Source organism: Numida meleagris, chromosome 5, assembly GCF_002078875.1.
Source record: "Numida meleagris isolate 19003 breed g44 Domestic line chromosome 5, NumMel1.0, whole genome shotgun sequence".
Lineage (NCBI taxonomy): Eukaryota > Metazoa > Chordata > Aves > Galliformes > Numididae > Numida > Numida meleagris.
Genome location: NC_034413.1, coordinates 57,936,205 through 57,963,065, shown reverse-complemented (window position 1 = coordinate 57,963,065; position 26,861 = coordinate 57,936,205). Strand labels below are relative to the sequence as shown.

General features: G+C 45.8%; 1 protein-coding gene across 6 annotated transcripts in view; it reads right to left on the bottom strand.

Annotated features, from left to right (window-relative positions):
• BIN1 (bridging integrator 1) overlaps positions 1–26,409 on the bottom strand; it is an 89,181-nt gene extending 62,772 nt beyond the window's left edge. For 2 of the 6 annotated variants that reach the window (XM_021397524.1, XM_021397528.1), the window contains exon 1: positions 26,091–26,405. In XM_021397524.1, coding sequence (XP_021253199.1) covers positions 26,091–26,387 — 297 coding nt within the window. In that variant the 5' untranslated portion in view covers positions 26,388–26,405. Of the gene's footprint in view, positions 1–26,090 lie in introns of all 6 variants that reach the window. The other 4 variants (XM_021397523.1, XM_021397526.1, XM_021397525.1 and 1 more) reach the window with 4 other exon arrangements.

Sequence of the window (26,861 nt, the reverse complement as noted above, 5' to 3'; positions counted from 1 at the left end):
TGCACCATTGTTCATTGTATGCAACCTCATGGTAAGAGGCTTCCTCGTTCCAGATGTTTTATTACAGAAGGATTCTGAGTCTGGGGCTTTGCCTTCAAACCTGCTGCAGCACTAATGCACAGCCATGCTAAAAGGAATGAATCTGGACTATGTGCCTGGCTTAGCAAAGGGCAGGAGGGACATGGCACATGGGACTGAAAATCTTCAAGTCTCCTGTAGACAAAAGATGCAGCTCACTTGACATATCAAGCAACAGCATAAAACGCTGCTAGTATTGCTTATGTAAGTGCAGCTTTGCAACTTGAATGGAAGGAGGGAAGGAAGTGGAAAGAGAGAGCAAGAAGAATAGTAAAAGAAAAACCTTTCCAACAAATCTTTCCCCACTCAACACAGGTTGTCAGTTGTTTCTGATGAGGAACTCAGAAGTTTTCCATCCCTATGATGGATGGCTGAAAGGGAATAGGAGAAAGAACATTTTATTTCACCCCAAATCTGAGGGGAGGTTCACCAAGGAGAGGTTTTGAAAGAGCAATACGGATGCATGGAAAGACACGAAGTCTCAGCAGTCAGTTCAGATCACATTCTATTTCCAGATGACTTATGGCCATACACCCACACTACGTGTCTTTAGCTGTGCACAGCTGGGGCTAAGGCTACCAGGCAGCTCCAAGCACAGCTTGCCCCAAAAAAGAAGACACTAAACAGTCCTATAGCTAGAAATATTTATCACATATTTCATGAGAGTAAAACAAAAGCATCAAAATAGGTAATAATCCCTCAACACCTGAATACCTTCAACAACAATGCACAGCAACCAGACCATAAAATGTATGCAAGCTGAATGCCTCCCTCTTCCATAATCTAGCCATAGCTTGAAATTCCTATTCCACTTTTATTTACAGAGGTCCTCTCCTGCTTTTTTATCTTATTAAGCACATCCATGAAGACAAACACAGAAATCCCCATCTAAACTTAGACAGAGAAGTCAGCTTTGCTGTAAATGTCATCAGATTTAAGCCACGGCTGGGAGGAGAGCGAGTTTGTGTCGCTGTCAGTCAAAAGTCAGGCAGAGACATATTGCTTTATCGAACACCATTGTCAGCTGTCTCCTCTAAAGCAAATGCAAAATCTATTCTCAGAGCCCACCAAGTCCTTGCTGTGACCATTAATAGCCAGGGGAGCTGTCAGCAGCCCGCAGCTCTCCCACTCCCCACTCTTACACTTCATGTCACAGCCTCAGAGAGAATTAAAACTCGACGGGGACCTGCACCGACCTGCACCACTTGTGAAAAATGAAAACATCTTGCGTGTGAATTAGTGTACTTGTCTCTGATCTGCAGAACACTACGCAGGAGCAAACCGAGCCGAGCCTGAACTCAGCTCACTGACTCACTCAGACACGTACCACATAGAGCTGACATTTGATTTTTGCCTCCTCCCCACAAACTGCATCCTATTACTGAGTGGGAGAGAAGCTGCCTTGCACCTGCAGCCTTTAATCTCTCAAAAGGACTCAGAGAACATGTGACTCTTTAGGAAACAGATTCTCAGACATTGGGAGCAAGTTCCGTTGCTTTTGGCTAAATAATCCATGTTTATGAGGGTCCATGCAGACAAAACCCAGCCCCCCCAACTTTGTCTGTACCACAGACGTGAAAGGCTGCACAAAAGGCTTAAGCGACGCAACCCATATCCTGCCTCCTGGCCACTCTGACACCGATCTCTCTGTTCACCATCCTCACACACTTCTATCACACATCTGGGGCACTCCAGTATTACCACTTGTTAGAATTACCACAGTTGTGAACAATCCCACCTGCAAAAGAAGTTCAGCGTGCACTTCTCACCCTCCCTACATGGCTAACTCAGTCCTTCGCATGTTTTCTGAAGGGGTTCAAGGGGCTTTTTGGAAATTCAGCAGGATTAGAGCCTGGACATCTTCGTTTCCTCCTGCAGCAGTCAGTTGTCAGAGTCCCTTTTAAACCTCTTGAGCTGCTATGAAGCAGACCCATACACTTACCACAGACAGATAATAAACAAGAGGAGAGAAATTAAAAGTTACAAGGAAGCTAAATTGCCTTGACAGAAATTACTAACTCCAGTTACATTGTCATTAACAAGTCAAGATCTTCACTTTTAAAATACAACTCCCTTCTCCACGCCATTACTGGATGAACTAAAGCCTGCTGGTACTTACACAGGTTACTGTTGCTCCTTAAATTAATTAAAAAAATGGGGATTAGTTTTGTTTCAACATAGGGAAAACTCCTGAACATTATCAAGATGACACAGAAATCGGTATTTGCAAGGTGGCTCTTATTTTATTCCTTTGAATGTGACAGCTGCCTTATTTACAGGAAACTTGAAATAAATAGAAATAAAGGTATTCTTGTCTGAAACCTAGTCTGTGCCTAGAACAGGAAACTGCTGTGCACACCACTCTTGCAGCATCATCACAGATTTGCTTAAGAGAAAGGGGAATGTCTGTGTTGCAACACACAGCCCCTTAACATGGATTTTGTTCATTATGGGGACTCACCTACCCATTAACACCATAAAGCACTAAATTCTCATGTTGGAGTGATCCTGAGCTCAATTAGTAATTGCAATCTATAGGTACATGAGTGAAAACAACCCAAGAGTCAGAAAGAAACTTGCCTTAACAAAGAAAATCTGGTATACTTTGTAGCTTCAGCCATGACATCCATTGTCCTTACACCAGAAGCTCAGACCAACTCTGGGTTCATCACAGAGCTAAGGAGAAAGCATTGCTTTCCCTCTGCTACAGTGCTTTCTGTAAAAGACCTGATTTTGTCAGAGTTTTCAGCCACATTGTCATAATAATGAAAATGCTTTCATATCAACCCAGTTAACACCAGATTAAAGACCACCTGACTTGCTCCGTGACTCATTTGGTGCTAATCTTGTTATACGTGCTAACAATGTAGTCAAAAGTCTGCCCAGAGCCTAGAGGCCTTGCTGACCTTCTGTGGTTAAAAAGCACGCATGTTCTAGAGCCACCAACTCCCATGGGAACAAGGCCACAACTGCATCTTGTTGCTTCAGTCTCCTCTTCCCTCAGAGCTTGTTTGCAATGGGGAATTGGCCGCCACAGTGAAAAAAGCACCAGGTTGTGATTTTGACGTAGATTCACTGCTGAGCATCTAAAATGCCAGAAATCCATTCAGTTGGCTTTACTGTAGCTTTGGGAGGCACACATCATCATCACAAAGCTGTATGTGAAACCCAGACAGTAAGAAAGGAACTACTGAGCTTTTGTGCTGCTATCAAACAGGATGTATCTATATATTTTGTTCAAATTAACAGCACAAGTTACCTATTAAGCGTTAACTGTCTCCAGACAGTCAAGTACAACCTTGGATAACAATCATTGTCCTAAACAGCTTTTTGACAAGCTTCTGATTATGCAGTGGGGAGAAGCATGTTTGAAATTTCATTGTCAAGTCAACAATTTAAGCACTATTATTCCACGTTATTACGTGTAAATCAGTTTGTTCTTTCTTGTCCCACAACTTAAACACAATAGGGGCTTCTTCCACTTGCCCAGCTCCTTGCAGTAGAGTTGCTCCATTGTTAACGTGAAATCTCCTTTCTGCTTTGACATAATCACCTTTAACCCAGAAGTTTTCCCATTCAGTTCCTGTTCTTGCTGCTGCTGCTGAAGTCAGGAAAGAATCCACAAAAGAAGGGAACTAAAATTTCAATGATGAGAGTGATTTAAGGTTTTGTTCAGCTACTCAGAAAACTGAATGCCCAGAGAACAAACCCCACAGAGCAGAGTCCAGATCTGTGTGAGCCCCACTCAGATTTTCGACCATCACCACAGATCTGCTACACCATGCACTGACCAGACCCGGGCCAAGAGGTTTCCAGTCACAGTAGACCATTAAGAACCAAATAAGTGTATGAGCTCACTTTGCAAGTGCATGGTAGGTTTTGGGGTTTGTATCTCTAGAAACATTTTCCTGTGAGACCACAGACCCTCCACAAGTTTCCTGTACACAGATATTTGCTGTGCAGAAAAAAGCACATTCAATTGAGTCACATTTCACAGATCCCTTAACAAAATTATCCATCAAATAGCAGGAACTGCAAACTGCAGCCTCACCATTCCTTGGTTTCTCTGCCAGCAAATTAGCAGGAGGGCTGAACTAAGCTGATGTACAGGGATAATCCCCTCAAACACAAAATGTGTTATCTTGCATTCTTCACATGCCCAGAAGATGGGATTCACGTTCCACTGGCTTTGTATGGGTAGTAAGAGGAAGGAGGAAAATACATTAATATTGAACTAATATTTAAATTACCAGACACATTACAAGAGAAGAACTTACACAAAATCATTGAAGTGGTTTTTATTTTGTTTCGGTTTAGAAAAGCAGAGGCTTCAACACACCACGTGGCACTGTAAAATGAGCTCCCAGGACGGCACACAGCATCACAAGCTTCATACCTGGGCCAAAGGGGCCCAGAGCAGAGCCGTCCCCCACGCACCATTCAGAGTAGAGACACAGCGCCTCCGCATTCTGCTCATTGCTGCTCCTCCCTGACCCCAGACTGACTCAGTACTCATCAGGACAGCATCTCTGCCTCCAGTCCAGAAATGGCTTTGTCCTGGGAGCTGGTCATATCCCAAAATGTTCTGCTGATGGCAGGACACCAAAGCTGATGCTTCCATTGCTCTCTCTTTCTTTTTTTTTTAGCTGATCTAGGACTGATGAATTTATGAGAAAAGAGGGGAAGACATTTTGGAGGGGAAAAAAAAATTGCAAGCAGAAGCAGCAACGGAAGGAAAAGTAGTGTGTCCTTCAGGTCCTCCTGCACAAGGAGCCAGGTACTGTGCACGCTGCAGAAGCCACCAGTGCCATGACACCCAGCCTGACATGCTGTTACTTATTTAGAATCTCAGAGTGCAGAAAACACAGGGAGCTAACCAGGCAGCAAGGCCAAAAGATCAGTCTGGAATCACAGATCTGGCAATAAACGTTGGAGAATATTCCATGATTTTCAGCACGTTGCCTGCAGACTTCAAGACCCATGAAGAATCATGGAAAGCAAGCTCCCTTTCCCAGTTCCCAACCACAGAGCTATTCCACACCAGCTGTCTGAACACAGCACGTCGCCAGGTTATGCTTCCAGCGATGCCCTGCACCAGGCATTAATCCCACGCTCAGCAACACGCGTGTTGTGGCACCAAGCGGGCAGAGAAGTGCCTCCCTGCTCAGCATGTGGTGTCAGCAGGACACGTGCTGGCCTACGCAGATGTCTTTCCAGCACAATCACATCAGCCTCCTGGGCAGCTCCTACATACTAATTTTGGCTTGGCATGATTTTAACAGAAATGAATAATGACAGCAACCAGCAAGTGTTCCACGGCTGCTGTTATCCACACCAGTAGCTCAGAAAAATGAGTGCTGCGTGTGCACACTGCTCTACATCCTCATTCCCCATGAGGCAAGTGCCATCACTGCAATACTTCTATTATCTCCTGCGAGGAAGAGGTGGAAGCACTGAGGCTACTCTCAGTAGCTGCCTGGTTCCCCAATCAGACTGGATGATGCTGCAGTATCTGCTTGGCATGTGAGATGGTCTTTCGTGAACTGAACGTAAGCTTTTGGTATCTTGTTAGCTCTGCCCACTTCCCTTTCCCACCAGCTAGAGAATAAAACTACCCTGCTGCACCCTACCCTGCCACAGCTCTCACTTCCCCCCCACCTCAAACAGCCCCGCAACCGCAGCCAAGCAAGGAGAGGAACCAGAGGGCTCTCACCACCAGGCAGAGCAGAAAACGGAGCAGGATGAACACTTGGTACCTGGGGGTGTTCTTCAGCTTGTGCCCCTGCTCCCAAGCTGCTCCTCAGCCTCTTCACCCCAGCAACCACTGCACTTCAGTATTAGCGCTGCGCAGCCTGCAGAGCTTTAAGTGTTAAATGCTAGAACTGCTTGAACAAAGCCAGGTTTTAGGGAAAAAAAAAGGGAATTAGCTGCACAAAGCACTTTAACAATGAAGACAGAAGAGAATGAGGAACAAAGTCCATTAGCTCGCTATCTGCACCTGGCGATAGGTCACGTTCATACAATATTTAGCCTCCTCCTGTGCAAACCACCCAACACCATTATGCTCACTCCTCATTCCTCTTTCCTCTCCCAGAATCAGAATCCCTCCCAGCTGAGGCAGCAGCCCTGAGCTGAGGGACACGCATCCCAGGAGGCAGCGCTATCCCTGCGTGAGCCCAGGACCAGGCAAGTGCCGAGAAGCACATCCACGATGGGCCGCAGCTCCCAACACAAGGAGCCTTTGTCCACAGGTGGCTTCCATCACAGCCACGCCAGTGTCAACAGGGACCCATTCCAGCAGCACTCAGAAACAGGATTTGGGCAGGAAAGAATAGACTGGGCTGCTCCCAACTCCTGGGCACCACACATCGAGGGATGTGGACTGTGAAGAAGGTCACCATCCTAGAAACCTTCCGGAACTGGCTAGGAAACCGAGTAGAAGCCATCTTCTGTAGAGAGTTCGTACACACAGAGCATTCAAAACTTGCCACCTTACCACTCCTGGGGAGAGGGGTGCTGGTTACAAGTTTCCTATAAGAAACACCAGGACTCTCCTTAGAAGTACGTCCTCCAGCAGAGATGGGTAGTGCTTCTCCTCCACCCTCATTTCCAGAACAGAACTGGGGGATAAAAGGAAGCTTTGCCTGGGCTTGGAGAATAACACAGCATGGAGGAGACCATGGAGGAGCCTTAGCAGAGGCCTCAGTTTCATGAATACTTAGAGCTTACCCAACACAGCCACTGAAACAATCATATTTCCCACTCTTTACTGACCCTGCACACCACTGTCTCCCCTTGTGCCAATGCAAGCATTTAAGCGGCCACGCGGTAAACAGGATTGAGAAACAAACCTTAATTAAAAATAGCAATACAGATCTGGGTTAGAAGAAACCAGTTGTTTCTGATTTCCCAGTCTGACTCACAAGGGCTGGAAGTGATTTCCTCAACAGCAGTGCCTACTTACACTCGGCCCACTCAAGTGGTGGGCCGTTGCTTTCACTAAGTCACACCAACTGCGGGAGTGGATCTTTGGCTAACTGGCTAGATTCAGTGCCTGGGCTGGCTGAACAGAGCACGTCCTGTTTCTATGCATGAAGGCCCTGGACAACACCAAGATTTAGACTTGCCAAACTTATATTTGAACAGAACTAATAATTTACTCTCTTTAGAAATGAGGAAGAATCATAGCCAAATCTTTTCCTGTTCAAACACAAGCTGATGAATTTTGGTCTTGTTTTTAAATAATTTAAATGCGAGCTGAAACACCCCTTTATGCAAAGGAGATGGAAATAAATCAGACAGCCACATTCTCAGGTAAACCTCACTCAATCGTAAAGTGTTTTAGGATCTAGTTTATTTACTGAAAACTCTGGTTTCACACACCAAGAGTTTTCTCCAAACCACGGCTTTTGCACTCTCTCTATAGAATCATAGAATTAGCTAGGTTGGAAAAGACCTACAAGATCATCCAGTCCAACCATCCACCTACCACCAATAACCCCACTAAACCATGTCTCTCAACGCTATATCTAAATGTTTCTTGAACACCCCCAGGGACGGTGACTCAACCACCTCCCTGGGCAGCCCATTCCAGCGCCTGACCACTCTCTCAGAAAAGTAGTATTTCCTAATGTCCTAAATCTCCCCTGGCGCAACTTGAGGCCATTCCCCCTCGTCCTGTCACTAGTTACAAGAGAGAAGAGGCTGACCCCCAGCTCACTACAACCTCCCTTCAGGTAGTTATAGAGAGCGATAAGGTCTCCCCTGAGCCTCCTCTTCTCCAGACTGAACAATCCCAGCTCCCTCAGCCGCTCCTCATAAGGCCTGTGCTCCAGACCCCTCACCAGCTTCGTCGCCCTCCTCTGAACACGCTCCAGGGCCTCAATGTCTTTCTTGCAGTGAGGGGCCCAAAACTGGACACAGTTCTCGAGGTGCAGCCTCACCAGGGCTGAGTACAGGGGGAATATAATGCCTCAATGTTTCACTGAGGTCCAAATGAGGAAAAAAAAAAAAAACCATGGCAATCTCTTGTTTTAAACTATATACACTACGACCCAAAATTATAGAGATAAGTCTGTAATGGCAAAGCTCCAAAGTACTTCTTTGTGCTTAGCTTGCATTTAGTGGCTCCAGTTAAACTAAATAAGTAACAAATCGTGCAACTTCAGGACAAACAAGACTGCTTGGATCATCTACCAGAAAGCCTAAAACTCTGTCAGAAAGAAGGTACTTGAGAGAAGGCAAAACACAGAATCCAGAGGTTTCACAGGCATTATAAATTCATCACTTAAAGGGTGATATCAGCTGAGACACCCGAGTATACAAGGTCCCTAATTCCATACAACCACTCCTGTGCACTGAGACTATTGTATATTGCCCCAGTCTCTAATGAAAGTTCTGGATGAAAGAAGAGGCAATGCAGGTTGATATGTTATTTCCTCACTAACAACCAGAGGCCTGTTATTAAATGCAAGCTAGGATCACAGAGACAGCCTTATTTGGATTCTGGCCTGGTTGCAGAACTGCCACAGGCTAAGCTTAAAAATGCTGGGAAAAGAAAAAAATACAGCAAGAAGCACTCAACTACTAAAAACATTACACTGGAACAACACACGTGCTGAGAAGTAAGTGTTAGCTTGAAAGAAGTAGGGTTGCCTATGTTTTGGTTGGTCTAGAATGAGAGGAAGGAAAATCCAAAGAGGAGCTGTCAGCTCAGCTTTTACAAGAGCAGGAAAACACACTCAAAGCAGAAGCACTTTTTCCTGCAACAAAAGGGAGCTGGGACCACAGCAACATGAGCAGGTTCTTTGGGATCCCCTGGGTCTCACTGGCGAAAGCCGTCCTTGCAATCTGCCTGGAAGGGCATCCAGGCTTGAGGCACTTGGCTTCCTACCGTGTCCTGAAATGGGTGGAGGTTACAGTGTGGAAAAAGAAGGGAGAAGTGGTTGAAAGGAGGAATCTCCATGATGTGCAGCTGATGTTAGCAAGAACTCAGGTGCTTTGCCAAGCAGATGAAGGGAAATAAATATATGGAGCTTCCGAGCTGATCACCAATACCCCGTGACACCAATATCCACGTTCAGCTGCAGCTACTTTTCTGCATACACATGTGCCCATAAATTTAAGTGAAGTACAAAGCTGCCTTCCTCCAAAACAAGCACAACTTCCCTTCGTATCAGAAGAAACAGCACATCACACAAAAGCACTGGTACTGCCCCAGTACAGTGCCAGCACAAAACAAAACACATTTTCTCACTGCAGACTCCAGAGCAAGGACATAAACAAACCAAAGATGCTGGCTGAAGGCAGGCAGTCTGTTTCTGCCAATCTTCACTACCACAAACAACACAGGCATAATGAATTTCTGCTACAGAGAGCAGGACAGCCTTATCCGCATTGTAACAATGCTGCCAGGAGGAGAGCAAGCAACGTGATGGCTTGCTGCAGTAGACAGCATTCATATATTCAAAGATTTTTCCACTCCAACACAGAATCACTTCCTCTTTACCCTTTGGAGATATCAAAATAAGTCCTCCTGAGAACAAATAACTTGACTGTGGCTATACAACAGCAGTAAGCAGCAAACCTAAGTTACAGATAGGGAAATACATTAACCATTATTACAGAAGGAATGGAGAAACTGCCAGTCCCCCTTAAAATCAGGGAAAGCTGCACTGAAAAACTACCTGTGTCACAGACCGTTTGGGTTTGTACGGATCATGATGTCTTTCTGTATCGTTACCTTTCCCTTCTATCATAGCAGAGTTTGTGTTTTCATATAGTCCTTGAGGAGGCACGATGAAAATCAAGTGTATGATTTCATAGCTCCTAACCACTCCTTACCACTGCTGAGACTGTTGTGTTATCAGTACACATTTGCAAGATAAGATTTCTGACACGTAGTCAAGCCCAGCTATTGCTGGAGGAAACAAAGACGTTGATTGTGTTCCGGCTCTCTTTCAGCCTTCCAGGTTCCAAGAGTTGGGTGATGGCAGAACAAAAAACACAGCACACTTTGCTAACCTCAAAGCTTCGCACAGGCCAAATCTCAGCCACGCAGGGTCTCTTCCTTCCAAAAAGCAAGGACACCAACTGCGCAGCAAACGCCAGTCTAAAGGGTTCAAAGGCATTCCCATGTGGTAATTCTCACAGCGAGACTTACTGCTTGACAGACACAGGATTGAAGCTTACAGGATGAGTAGGTATTAGTCCCAAGATACACTAACACAGGTAAATACACAACAACGTCTCTGAACCTCCCATTTTTTATTTTGCCTTTCCCATATGGCTACTAGAGTTAGTGTCAAAGCCCAAAGAACCCTGTTACATCAGTCCAGCAAACTGACAAACCAAAGGACAGGGGAGCTGACTGATCACACCTTCTCCACTTCCCATGCAAGACTCTCCCAGAGTATTACAGCCAAATTCAGTGGAGGATATCCTGACTGGCACATTTTTTTTAAAACAAATGGTAAAAATCAATCCAACCATTCCTGACTGACATCTAGAAGAAACACTAGAGAGAATGACAGCAACAAACAAAAAGCAGATCAAGAGATTTTTAGTAAAGCAGCAGCAGAGCCAGACAGTGAAAGCAACAGAAAGCATTACACATGAATTTCCATCTCTCAGCCTGTCACCATGAAAACAGATTGTTTTCATACATCTTCCTCAAGTTTCCAGCCACTTGTTAACAACCCTGCTTATCCTGGCCACAGCTTTGGAATAACACATCCTAAACCTATCAAGGTTGGTACATGTTCACAGGATTAGGAGAAGAGCTAACATTATCACTGGGGACAATAACCCCTGATTAGAAGTATCATCAGAAGGTTGGTATGGTGTCAGAAAATGAGAGAAGGTGGCAGCAGAAGGAAGAAATGAAGGAAGAGTGTCTTATCACACAAACCCTCTTCCATTTTTTAATCTTCTCATCCACAGACTTTTTACAGGTGAGCACTCAGGTAAAGCACAAGAGTCCATATTACTTCCAGACCTCAAGTTTGCTCTTCCTGTATCTTTCCCAGATGCTTCACTACAGAGAAGACCTTACCTCAGAATGGGGGAAGAAATACAACAGGCTTAGAAACCAGTGCTCTCAGTCTACCTCTGATAAGCAACCCTACAATAACAAAACAAAGGAATTTAACAATATGCTCTTCTTGAACAGGGTTCACCTCACCTTTTTTTTTTTTTCCTAAGTGACATTAGACATTAGATATTTTGTTTTAGAGCATGAAAGGGAGCTGAGGTCTACATGAAGATGACGTGTCAGTGCCAGAGACCCAGTAACAGCCCAAAGGAGAACAGAGAAGGAAGCTGTGGAGGTAGCAGATACCAAGCACAAGTTTGTCTCCAAAAACAAGTACATGTTTCTTCTGATAAGGAGGGAAAAAAAATGCTTAACTTTCTGTTCTTCACTCTGTGAAACAAGGAATTAATAGTTCCTTGATGAAGACAACAGCATGAAACTGAAAATGCAAAAATTGCTGTTTTTTTGGCCCCTTCAACCTCCATCCCTCCTCATTCTGCCTAAAAATATCCATCAACACTTTTGATACCCTTCTGTGCCTACAGCATGACTGAGGGCAGAGCCATGCCACCCTCTGGGCCTGAAGAACGTACTGAGGCTGCCTCTCCTAGCATGGCCACCAGCTGTCCCTGGGCCTCGAGCTGCCCATCAGCAGGGCTGGCAGGCAGCTCCTGCAGGCTGTCGAGCAGCACTTCATTCCCAAGCCTGCCACTCTTCCAGCCCCCCTGCACAGCCCCCCACATCCTTGTTTTCATTCACAGCCCCATTCGTGATGGTGAACTTTAAGTCACCCAGGAAACCTTCCTGTCCTACTTTTACTTCCCTAGACCAGGGAGCACGTGTATTTGTGTCCCAGGGCCACGAGGACAGACACATAGAGCACTGCATGCGCCGGCCCTGCCAACATCGGGGTGATGTTAGGAGCCCGTGCAGGGCGGGTCTCAGGCCCTGTAAACATGTGCTCCAGAAAGGTGATGCAGCCTACCACTCTCCCGGGATTCCTTTGGCAGTCTCTTTCTTTCCTGCTCTTCCAAAGCAACACTCTGAGGTAAGCACTGGCACTAATGACACTTCTACTGCAGAAAGTCTTATTTCCACCTCTCAAGAAGCCCCATCCTAGCCTTTGCTTTCTCTCCTTTACCTTGTTAGCCCTAATACAGCTGGATTTTGTTCAGCTATTTAAAATCCCTTATCAGTTCCTGCTGTACATTCAGTTACTCTCCTGCAACCAGCAGGACATGTTCACCTCGTTCTTCAGCAGATACTTTGCGTAACTCCCAACACATTGCTATGTTCTCATCCAGTAGCTATCAACATTTCTTATGGCAAGGCCATTCCTTCATGTCCCTCTGTCACACTACCTCTTCTGAGGTGCCAGTTCCCATAACAACCCTACCCACAGTTGGCGAGTATAGAGTCTTCTATGCTCCTTCCCAGCCAAGCGAGGTGGAGACAACTGCCCGTCATGTGTGACCCCAGCATCCCATGGTGTAGGACAGCATGGGAGAGGACTGGAGCTAAAAACACATGGCTAGGGTGATTCAGATCTAGCAGTCAAGATATGGAGGGACCTTTTATTTTATCCACATTCTATTCTGAAAATGTTTCCCACAGTACCTCAAACACCACCACAGCTCACTTATGAAAATGTAATGACCAGCTTCCCATATAAGAAACCTGTTACCTGCCTCCTCAAGCAGGTCATTCCTACCGGCCCAGTCTCTTTGGTTATTTTTTTCATGAGAGGCCGCACTGCTCTGTATAACAAGTCTGCCAACCCAAATTCACCTCACAAGCACCTCTCCCTCCCTCCAGCTCTTCATCACCTGCCATTAATCCACCCACCTGGCTAAGCAGTGTAATGCTCCTTAAGCATATGACAGGGCAAAGCCACCCTAGCCGTAAGCTGCGTTAGAGGGCACAGTGACCCTACAGGTAATATAGTTGAGAATGTTATGCTCCAGAGCTTCCAAATACTCTGCTTAATGAACTCGACTCCTCAGAACAGGGCCAGAGTGCAGCAGAAAGGGCACTTTGTCTGGAAGAGTTTCCCCATCAAACCCTAAGATACCTGGCTGGATACACCAACTTTCTGCAGTCCTGCCTTGATGCATTCCCTCCCCTCCTCCAGCTACTCTGTGCATCTTCTTACCAAATTTAAGAGCAATTTGAGGTGGATCACTTAGAGGAAAAAAAAAAAAAATCAGCCTGAGATCTAGCAGCATAATTTTCCTCTCCTTTCCTGGCAAGCTTCTCATATGTCATTGGCACCCATACTGCATTGCAGATATTAAAGCTGATAGTCTAGGCTACTGAAGGAGAAAACACAACTTTTGACCATCACAGTAGACTGCATTTCTGAACAGTAACCAGTGGGTGAATAATGCTCACCTTTGAGCAAGAACCAAAAAAGAGGCTTTGGAGAAAAAGGCTTTGGCATCCATCACAGGAGAAACCACACTGCTGCAACGTGAGCCATTGGAAAAGGAAAGATGCTGTTAAGATAAAGGTGGTGAAGAACTGCAGCATCATTTTGCTTTTTCTTTTAAACCAAAATCTGATAAATTTCATTAATCTGTGCAGCCGTAGGCTCACTCCTCACTCCTCTTTACGTGCGCAAAATCCCAGTCAGTTTACTATGTGTAGGAGTAAGGGGGGAGCATTTTTGCACACATTTGCCAGCTTGAGCTGTGAGGTTCACTGTGAGTGAAGCTAGGAGTCTGACAACGAAAGATAAAGGCAAGATAATTTCATCTGAGAGTAACAACTTCTGCTGCAGCTTACATGAGAAGTGAAAGAAAAGAGAAGGTGATGAGACAGCCTTATCTGTTAAGGTAGCTGACACTACGGATGTGGTATCTTAGCTGCAGATGAAAAACCCTCAAGTGACATACCCAAGTGACCAAGATGAAATAGAAATCCCTGTGAAACTGCTCTCACAATAACATGAGAACAGTGCAAGTGACTGGTGCAAAACCACATCAAAACACATAAAAAAGTCAGATGCGGAAATCCATCAGTACTAGTGGGTCAGTCTAAACTGAAATTTGAGCATCTGTGAAGATGAACTTAAAAATCTGCATTTGTTGTTGCAAGACAAAATTAATCCACCTTCTCTATTTCTACTATCAACCCTTAGAGGGACTATTTCCCACATGAAAAAAAGCCATTCTGGCAGTTGAGGAAAATACACAGTCCATCTCCAGGACACAAGAGCTATTTTCCTCAAGGCAATGCTGCAGTTTGTTTACAGAAGCACAAACAAATAATTGATTCTCCGGATGTTGTGCAAGCTTTACCTCTCACCACTTCCACAGGCAGCAGATCACTTAAGCAGAGGTTCTCTTACGCGTACGTAATCCCAGGCTCCTCTCCCACAGAGGGCATTCAGGAATGAGTTGGGTCTCGAATCGGAGTCCCCAGTGTGCACACAGCACTGACGCAAATCCCCAAAGTAACGAAGTTTTAAGAAAAAAAAATTTGGCACCTTGGCTCTTTTCAACATTTCAAATTGTTTCTCCTTTCTCCTCTACCCACAGTTTTTGCATTTTCACTTCTTGCATCATTTGCATCTAAGTCAAATCACAATATGGCAGGAGTGGTGCCATGACAGTATGGTAAAGAAAAACATTTCTCACTGACACGATGGCACAGCTCGGCCTCTGCAACATCACTGTGCTATGCTCCCGTGACTGCAGCCAGTTCAGCATCAATAGATGCTAAACCACTCAAACACCTTCAAGCCCAGATTCCTTTTAAAGGCCCCACTACATTAGCCGAGAAGTCTTGTCACCTTCTCTGAATCTCTCGTCTGTTTATATGACATCCCACTATGTCAGTTCTGTGCAATAGCTACAACTCCTGTACTAAAGATTTACCCTACCATAAATCAAAGGGTGAAAGATCATTCTTTAATATAACCAGCAGTATACAAGAAAACAGAAACAATAATTGCTTCTTTCTTTCTTAGAGCTATCGATAAGCCCATTCCCATACAGATGGCTGATACATCATTTCCTTCCCATGTCTAACTCAGTTTTATTAAGCACATTTTTCCTCTTTCTAAAAAAAAAAAAATGCACGAACTTGCCTTGCTTTACAAGAAGTTATTGGGAAAAGGTTGCACTTTTATATTTCCCTTTGTTTGATAGATTTTAGCACTTAAAAACAAAGCACAAATATTGCCATCTCCTACCTCCTTATTCATCACTCTCAACTTAATTTTTAAGGAGAAACTGGAGATTCCTATTGTTTTCCATCAGCAAATTTTCCAGTAATAAAAACAAACTGGAAAACATCATTTAGACTTCAGTTTCAATTTTTTCCTGACCTATTTTACATCCTTCAGATGGAGGCTTAAGAGAGTCAGGATGCAAAGAAGAGGAATGTAAAAATTGAAGTGCCATATGCTACCTACGGGTCTAATAGAACTGAGCTGGTAAAGAGGCTACTCCCCGTGCTCCATCACCACCCCACCATGCTATGGTTCTGCCTCATCATTTCTGCTGGTTCACCATTCATACATCAGGTCAAAACACAGCGTACTTCCCCTTTTACCCCTGCCTCAGTGGCAGATCACTGCTGGTCTAATTCCCGTCACCATGCTTGTTGCTGACCTCCAGTCTCCCAGTTCAGAACTTACTATCAAATGCACCTATTTGTGAGGGCAAGCTTGCAAGAAAAGCGAGTAAATGAGCCCAACTTGTCACAGGTAACAGGGCAGCAGTACAAGGGGAAGTAGCAGCTGCAGATGACTCACGTTGGTGGTAGCTGTGTTATAAGAGTGATGTGAAATTGCAGCCCCAGTTGGATTACCTAGGTCAGTTCAAACTGTCAATCTGAGAAAGCCAAGAGCTTATCTAGTGGTGAGCAGATAGAGACACACAGAGATTGTTCCAGCAGCAGGTAAGCAGAGCAGAAAACACAGGACTGAGGGACAACCATTTGGAAGTGGTGACTTCTTCCATCAGAACAAATCCAGAACTGGAAGCAGGCATCTATCTCGAGAAGCGTGGGAGATGAAGGATTTTAAGAGCTCAAGCCACAGCTTTCAGATCATGAACGCTTCAACCTTGAGATCTTCTGGGCTGATTTGAGAGGTGCTGAAGACCCACAGCCTTGCCAGAAGACATGTAACCTCTTCTAGGGTCATCTCAACCACTCAGACTTGGTTCGTTGAGTCTGAGGTATGGGAGCTGCACCTATACACCTCTTGACACGTAACAGAATAAGCAATTGGACACCGCACACAGATGTTAGAGATTTATTTGTACAAGCCACTTTGGTCATATGCATTTGTATGCCAAAATTATAACTTTCTGGGTATCTTTTTTCCCCCGTTTGGCTTGTTCTTTTTCAAACGAGGCAAGCAAAACAATGAATTCCCCAGAGTTCAAGATTTTCAGCAAAGGAGAAGTTAGAGAGAATATATATCTATCATTACCCTGAAATGAAAGAAGCAGGTAACTTCGAACAGACTCCATGAAAGCAGGTAAATTTCCACCCCAGCTTCTGCCTGCCTCAGCCTTACGCAGCTATCAAATCAGAGACCAAAAAAAGCAGCTAACTATGGAGCTGGGCAGTAGCTACGCTGAAGCTGTGTAGCTAATAAGGCCAAATGGCATCTCTTAATTCATCTGGCATCAACGTGACATTCCAGGCAGCAGGACTCGAGCAACATCAATGTCTATTACTCGGGCAGGCATTTAACATCGCTTAATTAAACCCTATCTATAGCTGACAGTAACACTAGTAAGAGGAACACATAACATAAATAGTTCTGTTTGCACAAATCCCCCTTCTCATGTCCTCCGCCTCCTCCCCTGCAACACTCATTTTAAACACTGATACATTTGCAAGAAGTATTTTTATTTTTATGCAGGCACTGATGCAAAATGAAGTAACCAAATCAGGACAACACACAAAAGGCATTTGGGGCCACACTGAGCTGAAGAAAGAGATAAAGGAGCAGGTGTGTGCTGGAGGAGAGCAGAGCCATGAACACAAGGACTCCAGAAGACACAAGCTAGACACAGAGCCCTTAAGAGGCTAGGAAAGCTCCTTTAAGGGTTCTTGACTGCCTTTATGAACAAGGACTGGAATTTCTCAAATGCAGGACAGATCCGGAACACGTAACACACACAGCTGGGCAAAGGGAAAAGACACGGACTTTGGATTGGCAGTTGGGACTCCCTGATTCAAGAGGGAGATAGCAGCAAGGGATCAGACAGGGCAGAAAAGTTTAGGAACACTTTCCTCCATGGACAAGTTGGGTTACAGAGCGTGGCTTGTCTCAGCAAATTTGGAAGACATGGAGCAGCAAAGATCGTGTCGATCCTTCTCAAGCTAGTCAAAGGTCCTCCACTAGTGAAAAAACTTGACTCTCTGATGCAAAATACGTGAAGGAACCAGCTTGTGAGCAGCTCTTTTTTTCCCATTTGAGAGGACTGCCTCTCCTTCAGAGTAGTTGAAGGATGAGTAACAGCAAATGGGAAACTTGGCTTGAGGGGCAATGTTTGCCTCTGTGAATGGGTGTAAGCCCACTGGCTTCTGCGGCAACGTACTTGCCAAGAATCCGGGCCAGGCTGTCTTTGCAGACGAAAATCACCACGAGGCTCTCCTGAAAGAGACTCCTCAAAAATTGAAGTCTGAGCTGGAAATGTGGGACATGCTGCTTAGAAGATGCCCTAGTTAAATCCACCCTGGCTCTAAGAAACCTTTATCCAGCAGAGCAACACAGCTCTTCTCACCTACTAATAGAGCCACATCGTAATGACATCCAGCCCTGATAAATAATTCAGGGAAGAAGTGAGTGTTATGTTCACTGAGGGTCAGGGAATATAGAGCAAAAGCCGCCAGCTTGGCAAAAAGTTCTATTCCAGCAATTGCCTCTAGTGCCCAGACAAGCTCCAAACTGTGAGGAGTCTGGATGCAACACAGCAGTGCAGGATCCACAGTTGACACATCACATCACCCCTGACTTTCTCTGACCTTGCCCTTCCTACCACGGTCGTTCTTCTAGTTCTCCCCTCTCTGACCCTGCACCTTCAGCTGCTCTTCCTCTCCAAAGAAGGCCAGTCTCTTTTCAATTTCTGAAGCTTCAATGTATTTTCATGAGTTTTCCAGTGTTCAAAAATAGCCTCATACCTTGCCTGCAAAACCATCCTTACTGAAGCTCTGCAAAAATTATTTAAGAAGCCTTTTCAGTGCGCTGGACTTGGAATTCTACTGAAATAAAACAAAAGCATCTCAACTGAAGCTCTCTGATACTTATACTGGAATTGTTTCAGGATAGTAAGTGTCCTTTTTAAGTTATACCTAATAGGATCACACTGCTGGTGCTAACAATCTATCACAATGGCTGTATGTCACGATAAGGGAAGCCTTACCAACATGGGTACGCTCTCTCAGTGGCTGAAGTTTATTAAGGCACAGTTAGGCTTGGCCTTCTGCAATGATACTCAGTCTAAGCTGATAAAAGAGAAAAATCAGTCCAGAAGTCAGTTCAATATACGTAAGTACAGTGATTCAGTCCTACACTGGGGAACCTACATGAAGGGGTGTTTCTATGCAGAACCCAAGTATATTTCTATATCTGAACAAATAAACTTTTCCTGAGCATTGTTTCCAACTCAAAGCTTGGCATCCCTCTCCAAGTGTGTTTCCAAAATAATCCCTGAAACACACCGTCCTCTGCCACAACAGCTCACTCCCCTTTTTGGTGTCATGTTGGAATCAGTAGTTGTTCCATCCAAAGATGGAGTGGGACGAAAGGACCTCCTTCAGACACTGCCCTACTGCCTGAAAATTCAAAATTTGTGAGCTGAACATCCAAATTACAGAAAATTAATTCCCTGTGTGTTTTTAAAATATACTGATTTTTCCCCTCAAATTTTTGCCCTTTTTTTTTCCCCATAATAGCTGAGGAAAGAGGAATGGAGATAAGGCTGGTCCTTCTACACTCAGATTCTCAGAGCTGGTACTGTCACAAGACTTACTCTCATTTACAGCAGTGTGTCACATTACTTACAAGCTCTACATCACCATATCTCTTTATACCATATATATTCTGTATGTGTGCACATCCATCACTGGCACCATTCCAAATGAATCCAATGGGATGTAATCACTTACCAGCTCTGCAAATACCTTGACATTCAGCTCTGAGTTGGCTAAGTCAACTGTTACTGTTTCTGGCTTTATCAAAGGTGCAATCAAGCCAAGTAGCGTGAAGTCAAAAACATAACCATCTTTGCTGTGTTTTCAGACACACTAGCTATTTAAGGCCTGAAGCTCCCTTTCCCTTTCTGCTGGCAAACAAGTGTTGTGGTTCTACCTAATCCAGTTTCAAAGCAGTGTTAAGAAGAGCACAGTGAAAAATGTTTGTATTTCAACTCCTGAAAAGACAACTTTGAGAAGAGCTGAGTAACTAGCACGGTTCTCATGCAATTTTAACAAAAAATTCTAAACCTACTTAAAAATAATAAATTTAAAAAAAAAAACCACAAAACCCAAGATCAGTGAAGAACTGGCAAAAAAAATAAAATCATTCCAGAGCAGGTTACCAGCTTTCTGAATCTGCACATCAAACCCCTGCAGAGCCCAGTGCTTCAGGCTGCGGTATCTAAGTATCATCAAGAGATTAAATGCAGCCCATGGCTTTTAGAGCAGGATTAGCTGCTGTTAAGCACTAGTTTCCTCCTTTCCTCCTTATTGGTAAAGTTTGCACTCTCCATCCTGTCTGGCAGCCTATATTAAGAAACTGCCACCCAGACTTCTCTTTTCTTCTGAGCAAAGAGACAGAAAGAAGCACAGCACTGTCTGGCCTTCATGAATCTCCTAAATGTTGTCTCAACTACTGTGCCCGTCTAGAAACGCTTACTTCAACAAAGGCTTTAAACTACCAGCCCCACGTTTGAGCAGGTTTACCCCAGCACATTCCATCTAGAAAAAAAAAAGTGTTATGCACATGTGTACTTCCAGAGGTGTGTGCAAACATGATCTGATCCTCAGCTCATCAAGCTGCATCACAGATGTGCCTGGGTCTCTGCAGTGCCCTGAGCTCCAGCTTCCAAGTCTTCCTCAAGTTATAACCAGTGTCCAAAACCCTCCTGAGTGCTCCCAACAGCCAAGGAGAAACTTAGGGGGAAAAAAAAAAAAAAGAATTAAACAACCGTGAAACTTGTTCACATCGGGCTGCTTCTATTCGCATTTATCACAACTGCTCCTTCAGAGCACAGAAGTACAAATCAAAAGATTTACTTTCTGAGTAGCAGCTAAAAAAACAAAAGCTACATAATCAAGTTGGCACAATAAAACTAACCTAAAATCAAAAAAGACCCGTTGATCCTGCTTTCTGCTAATAACTCTATTTTCTTATTCTAGGAATAAGAGACTGGGCCTATCCCACAGTACTTGCCAGCTTTATGAAGGTCAAGCAGCTGCAGAGGCAGCAAAGCCAGCAGATGTGCCACGTGACACCCGAACTGAGATCCACCAGCCACTTGCACCCACCTGCAGAGACTGATTTATCCCTCGCACCATGGCTGCTAGTGCAAGCACTCCTGCAGAGGTTTCTCACTTCTCTCCTGACAAATCGTTAACTAAAACCATTTTTAAAACAGATTTTAACTACAGTGCCACGTAAATGATGTTCTTCTCTTTTCCGGTCCCTCATCAGAGGATTGGCTCCTTCCAGCAGCAGCTCAGTACAAACACCAGAGCAGCACAGGTTTGCTGGCACTCACATACTCAGTATCGCAGGTGTCAAAGAAAAGCAAACACGCAGACTCTCAAGAGAAATCTAAAGTGGAGGCTGACGTCAAACTGGACCTCGGCGCTTTGCTCTACTCTACCTGCCCACAGCTCTCTTAGGAAGCTTTATTCATACTTCAGTATTTGTTCCCATCTTATTGCCTGGGGGTGGCTGATGCGACCTCCTGGTCAAGCCCACTGCACAGTAATGCAGTCTTATCCCAAAGCAGAAGCTGCTCTGTACACATTGGCTTTGCTAGCCCACGTCGGAAGCCCCACAAGCCAAGTCCTCAAACTGCAGCCAGTTCAAGAAGAACGGGCTGCAGAAGCCTGTTATGCTTGGGCAAGCTGACCGCAACACAGGTAGGAGCCAGGGCTGCAAGATGATCCTTGAGAAGCTGCAGAATTCACACAGTGTGCAGCTCAGGTGTCCTGTCACCACCACAACAGGGAAAAAATAGCCACTTCTCATACCTGTCAACCAAAGGTACCATCTTCTTATGCAAGAAGTTTCTGGAACCAGATCTTTACAACACATTTGGTTCCAAACAACAGGATCTTGTCACTCAGTCCAAAGGCACGGGAACTAAAGAAAGCACGCATTACTTTTTACTACTATCTTCTTCCCAAAGTAGTGATATTGCAAAAAGCATTTGTGTCCGGAAAAATCAGCATGCGTGAGGGATGGAGAAGACAGACATTAGTTTGATGGCACTGGCCCAACCAATGAGTTCCGCAACGCTAATTATACCCTGCCTAGAGCCTCACCAAAACTCTTCATTGAAAAGAGATCCTACAGCCACTTTACGAACGTGATCTCACAACAACTGCACTAAAGAGGATTGGCTGTAAGACTAGAACTCACAGGGATGATAAAGCGTCCAGGAATAGGCCTGGGCCTTTTCTAATCAGAAAATTCATCCATCCATGAGATTCTGATTAAAAGAAATCTGTTGCCAACGCAACAGATTGAGGGGTACCTTCAGCAGGGCAATGTAAACCCCCTGCCCACGGGATGGTTTGATTGGCAAGTAAACATGTGAAGCACGGTGTCCTGTTTCACCTCCTCCCTGCCCCATGCCGATTATCTGATACCCAGCAATACAGTCTGACCTCATACTGGAACCATCCGTATATCAGGGGCATTAATTCAGCTCTCTCTCCTCTATCCATTGCCTGTTTTCCAGCAACACCTCGACACAAAGTACCTCTGAGACTCTATTTGTCACATAAGCCTTATCTTTCTGAGAAAGTAAAATATCCTTTCCTAGGGAGCTCACCAGGAAAAAAAGGAAGTTTCATGCCAGATCAGCAAAAGAACAATTGTAGCTCATCAGGCTTCATCACTTCTTGTGCTTCTCTGGTGCCACAGGGCTGACAGCTGCCAAAACATCCTAACCCTATGCAAAGCCAAGTGAAAAACCATAAAAGCTTTGAACAAACAGAAAGAGCCTAAGGAAAAAAATCAATATGGAATTTCCCTCCTCCTAGACAGGTGATTGCGATACTTCTTTCTCAATAAGAGAGCTTTCTCCATCTACTGTTCTTTGCTTAAAGCCTCCTTCCCCTATATGCAGAGGTTCCACAGAACAGCCAGCCTCTTGACAGCTGAGTCCTGAAGACATCTGCATTTAAATTTGGTTTCAGGTTCTTGGTTGCTGTTCTGGAGAACAGATCCCGACGTGCTTCAATAGGGCTGAGATTTTGCTCCAGGTGTTCTCACCTGCCATGCTCCAGCCACTGGCAGCTTCATAAAGTCTTACCAGAGCAAGCTCAAAATGCAAGCCATGCTTTCTGCAAACGGCGTTCCACCCAATTCACAGCCTTCTCATGTTCAGAGCAAGAATCTGGATGAGGAAAAAAAGCCTACAATTCTAAGGGAAAAAAAAAAAAAGAAAAAGAACAGTAGCACAGGCAGTATCCAGAAAGGATCGTTACATGAGACAAATTAATTGAAAAAAAGAATTGGGAAACCAGGCCACAGCAGCTTGCCAAAAGCACTCCTCTGCCTTCCTTTTCAAGGCCACCGTCCTTGGTTACTTCTCAATGCTGGGCCGCAAATGCTTCAGTGAAACCTCTGTTTACCAGCATAGAAATGCTTTTTTGCACTGCAACACACTCCGCAGAAACCTAGATTCAGATCTTCCATTTGGCCCAAGTGAAAAGAGCAAGAGACCACTGCTCTAACGGGACAGCAGCTCCCAGTCAAAGTCTAGAAAGAGAAACACAAACTCATTCCTTTCTACTCCATACAAAAGACTGCTCCTGAGGAGAATTCCCTTTCCAACACCAAGTTTACAGTTTCTCCCCGAGAAATGCCTGTTAATCTCCCGGCAATTCACATCCCCCAGTCCGTGCCCCACAGCTGATTCCCTCTTTCCACTCTGAATCCCTGGGATGAGGACTCCGCCAGACAAGAAACAAAACCCCACCCAATGAGCTCAGCCCACTCCCGGGATCTCCTAGAGGAGGTTCTTCACACCAGAGCTGCACTGTAGCACCAAGGTGCTGCTTCATGTTGCTTAAAGCAGAAATACTCGCGCTTATGTAGAGTCACACATTGGAAATCAGGACACTCTTCAAACAAACTGCGTAAATATGAGAGATTTTTTAAATTTCCAAAATGTAAGACAATAACGATGACATAGGAACAAATTCTGAGATTCCAGATAAGAAAAAAAAAAAAAACAGCTTTCAAATCTTTACTGTCAAATGCTCATTGGCAGAGTTTAAAGAGCATGCAAACACAAGCCTCTCTCCAAAGACCATGACATTGGAGGTATTACAAATTTTACCCCATTTTAAGATGTTGACAACCTATGAAAGCTTCAGAGCTCGAAGTCCAGGTCTGAAAATGCTTCAACGAAAGACAGGATGACAAAGTGCAACTTACAGCCTAGATCTCCCAACTGTTGAAAAGGATGATATGGTTGCATGGGTCCTTTCTGCTAGATGGGCTCCTCCCAGAGCCATCAGCTTCCTTCATACATTTCATGGGACGACAGGGAAATTATTGTCAAGTATTATACTTGAGGCTACTCGTGAATAGAGGAGAGAGATTAAAAGGGTGCAGAGCCCATTTGCAAACAGCACAGTCAACCATTCTGCCCCATATTTCCTGCTGAATTGAGAAAGTGCCTTCCAAAAATAGCCAATAGTTTTGCTGAAAGGCTCAAAACAAACAGCACTTCTGAAGGAATATCTTACATACTTTACATAATAGCCATCTCAGAAGGGAAAAAAGGATGTGTACAGTGTTTCAGTGTGAATTCTGTGTCGAACAAAAAGACATCATTCTTTGCTTAACACAAGGCTTAAATTCACCATGGAGGAAATTGCTGAAGTCAAAGCCTTTGGGCCCAAGCTGGGAGGGAGATATCGCTCTGAAGGGAACCATTTTTATCCTAAATTCAAATTGTAAAAGGAACGTTGTCAGCTTGTTTAAGCCTCAATTTGTACTTGCCTTGAAAAGGAAAGTTCAACCTCATTCAGCTTCCATCAGAAAAATCCAACACATTTTTAAGCGCTTGGATTGTTGTGCATTCAGGGGTACACCTATGCAGGCTTCTACTTAAGGGTTGGTTTTTTTTGTTTTTAAACCTGGTTCTTATCCCTAGGCACATGGTTTACCCTTCCTGTTAAACAGTGCCCTATACCTACTTTAAAAGGAAATGACATAACAGTAACACCAGCATCATGCCATAACCACTGATGCCTCCTCTCTGATTCAGCGTTAGCTTTCCTCAGGAGCTAGAAATTCACATCCATGCACTTGTTCAGTGACACTCTGCCCCTTCAAGACAAAGGTGAAACAGCAAGCGCTCCACAGGGAGGAACTGTTACAAATGAAGTGACAGCAGTACAAAGGGGACAAAGTAATCAATGGTTTTTATTTTTTCCGAGAGCCAAGAGAGAGAAGTTGCATCGTTTGTGTGAGGATAACAACAGCTAAAGGGCCTAGAAGTTGCGTTAGCTTATTAAGCAGCTGCTTTATGTTTTGTTTTTCTTTCCTCCTCAAAGGGAAATTTGCTGTCTTTTTTTTTGTGTAAAAAAGACCAGAAGCTGATTTCAGATCGTGCAGACTCCCTGCCAGACACAGCTACGCTCTCGATTCTTACTGTCATTCCCATATCCCCCGTCATCATCAGGGAACGAGCAAGGAAGAGAGCTACACGTCCTGTTTGGAGCACTTGGGGAACGCTCTTCCCCTGGGGAAGGATCCTGCGCGCAGGAGCAGGGAAGGGCCCGGCAGCCACGCTTGGCTCGAGCTGCACCAGAAAGCACTCCATCAGCAGGCCAGGAGCTCCGCCTGCATCACCCACCTGAAGATGTGATCAAAATACGGTTGCCACCTGGTGGCTAGCGGGGAAAGAATACGGCATCTGCGAGGAGCTCGGGGCGCAGCAGACCCCAGCGGGCCGGTCTGCCGTCACCGCCGGGAGCTGCCGCAGGGAAAGCCGCAGGCTCGGCCGCCCTCAGCGGAGCGCGGCGGGGGAAGGCGGGAGCTGCAGCAGCCAGCCCCGCGCAGCCATCCGCTCTCGTGCTCCGCAGCGGCCAGGGATGCTGAGCGCGGGCTCCCAGCCCCGGCCAGCGAGCCCGGGGCAGCGGCAGCGCTAGGCCCGATGGGTCTGGGCTCTGCCGTGACCCCGCGGCGTTTTGTAACATCGCCGGGGCCGAGGCCAGCGCGGCACCCACCCCCAAACCTCCCGGATTAAATCTGGTGCTAAAGATATCCGCAGGGAACACGAGCGGAGCTCTGATCCGCTCACCCTCCGCCCTCGGACGCGCACCCGTCCTTATTCAGTCAATGTCACCCCGCGGCGGAGGGCTGACAGCGGCTGACGGAGCAGCCGAGCCGCGGCCCTGCGCGAAGCCGCGCAACCCCGGGCGCAGCCCCGCGCATCGCGTCCGCCGGCACCGGGAGCACGGAGCCGTCCTTCCTTCACCGCAGCGATCCGCCGCTTCGGCTCCAGCCGCCCCGAGCGCTGCGCTCAAGGGCGAGCGGCACCGCACCGCGCCGCGCCTTCGGGAGACGATAAGGAAGCGGCGCCCGTTCCCTTCGCTCGGTTACCGAGGTTACGTTCGCAGCGCTCCAGAACGCGGCAGTGCTCCCTAAACACGCAGCCAGCTCTGCTTGCCCACATCGCCTCCCCTCAGTCCTCGCCCTCAGCCCGGGCTGTGAGCGATGGCAACCCGGCCCCGCGCATCCCCGCCCCCGCTCCCTTACCTTTTCCTGCGCCCGGGTGAGCTTCTTCTGGACGTTGCTGGCGATCTTGCCGGCCGTCACCCCCTTGCTGCCCAGCTCGGCCATCTTGCCTGCTCTTTTAACGGGCGGCTGCGAGCGCCGGGCCGGCGGGAAGGGGGGGAAAACCCGGCGGGAGACAATGGCCACGACCGCCGCCGCCCGCCCCACGGCGCCGCCTTTTAAAGGGACAGAGCGCCGCGCCGCCTTAAAGGGGCCGCGCCGCCCCGGGAGGGGGCAGCAGCGGCGCTGCCCGCAGGAAGCCTCCCTTAAAGTCACCATGGCAGAGGGCTGCGCGGTAACGAATCGATCTTAGGTAGGTGATGGTGTGATTTGGGTGCTGTCTTGCCTTCTGCTTTAAGAGGTTTGTACCAATAATTGATCATACACATACATTCATAACACTGCATCAATACTTTTCAAATTATTCCTGGACCTAAACTGAGAAATTTACATTCTTGAGGATGGAGGTTGTAGTGAATCAAGGCCCTGATTTAAAAGAGAGCTGAAATGTCAGCAGATTTCATCCCATAATTTTAGCTCCTCATGTACCAGCCCACTGTGGCACCCAGGTAAATGTCCTCACCTTGCTCTCATCTCTTTGAAAAGTGGAAAAAAATCAACTGACTGGTGTGTTTGCAGGAACATTGGGATGGCTGATGGGTTTGCACAGAAGTCTGGATTACTGTGCTTGCAACTTATGCCCATTTTCACTGTTTTCACTTGCGCGCAACAATTTGGATGCAGTGTAGCTGC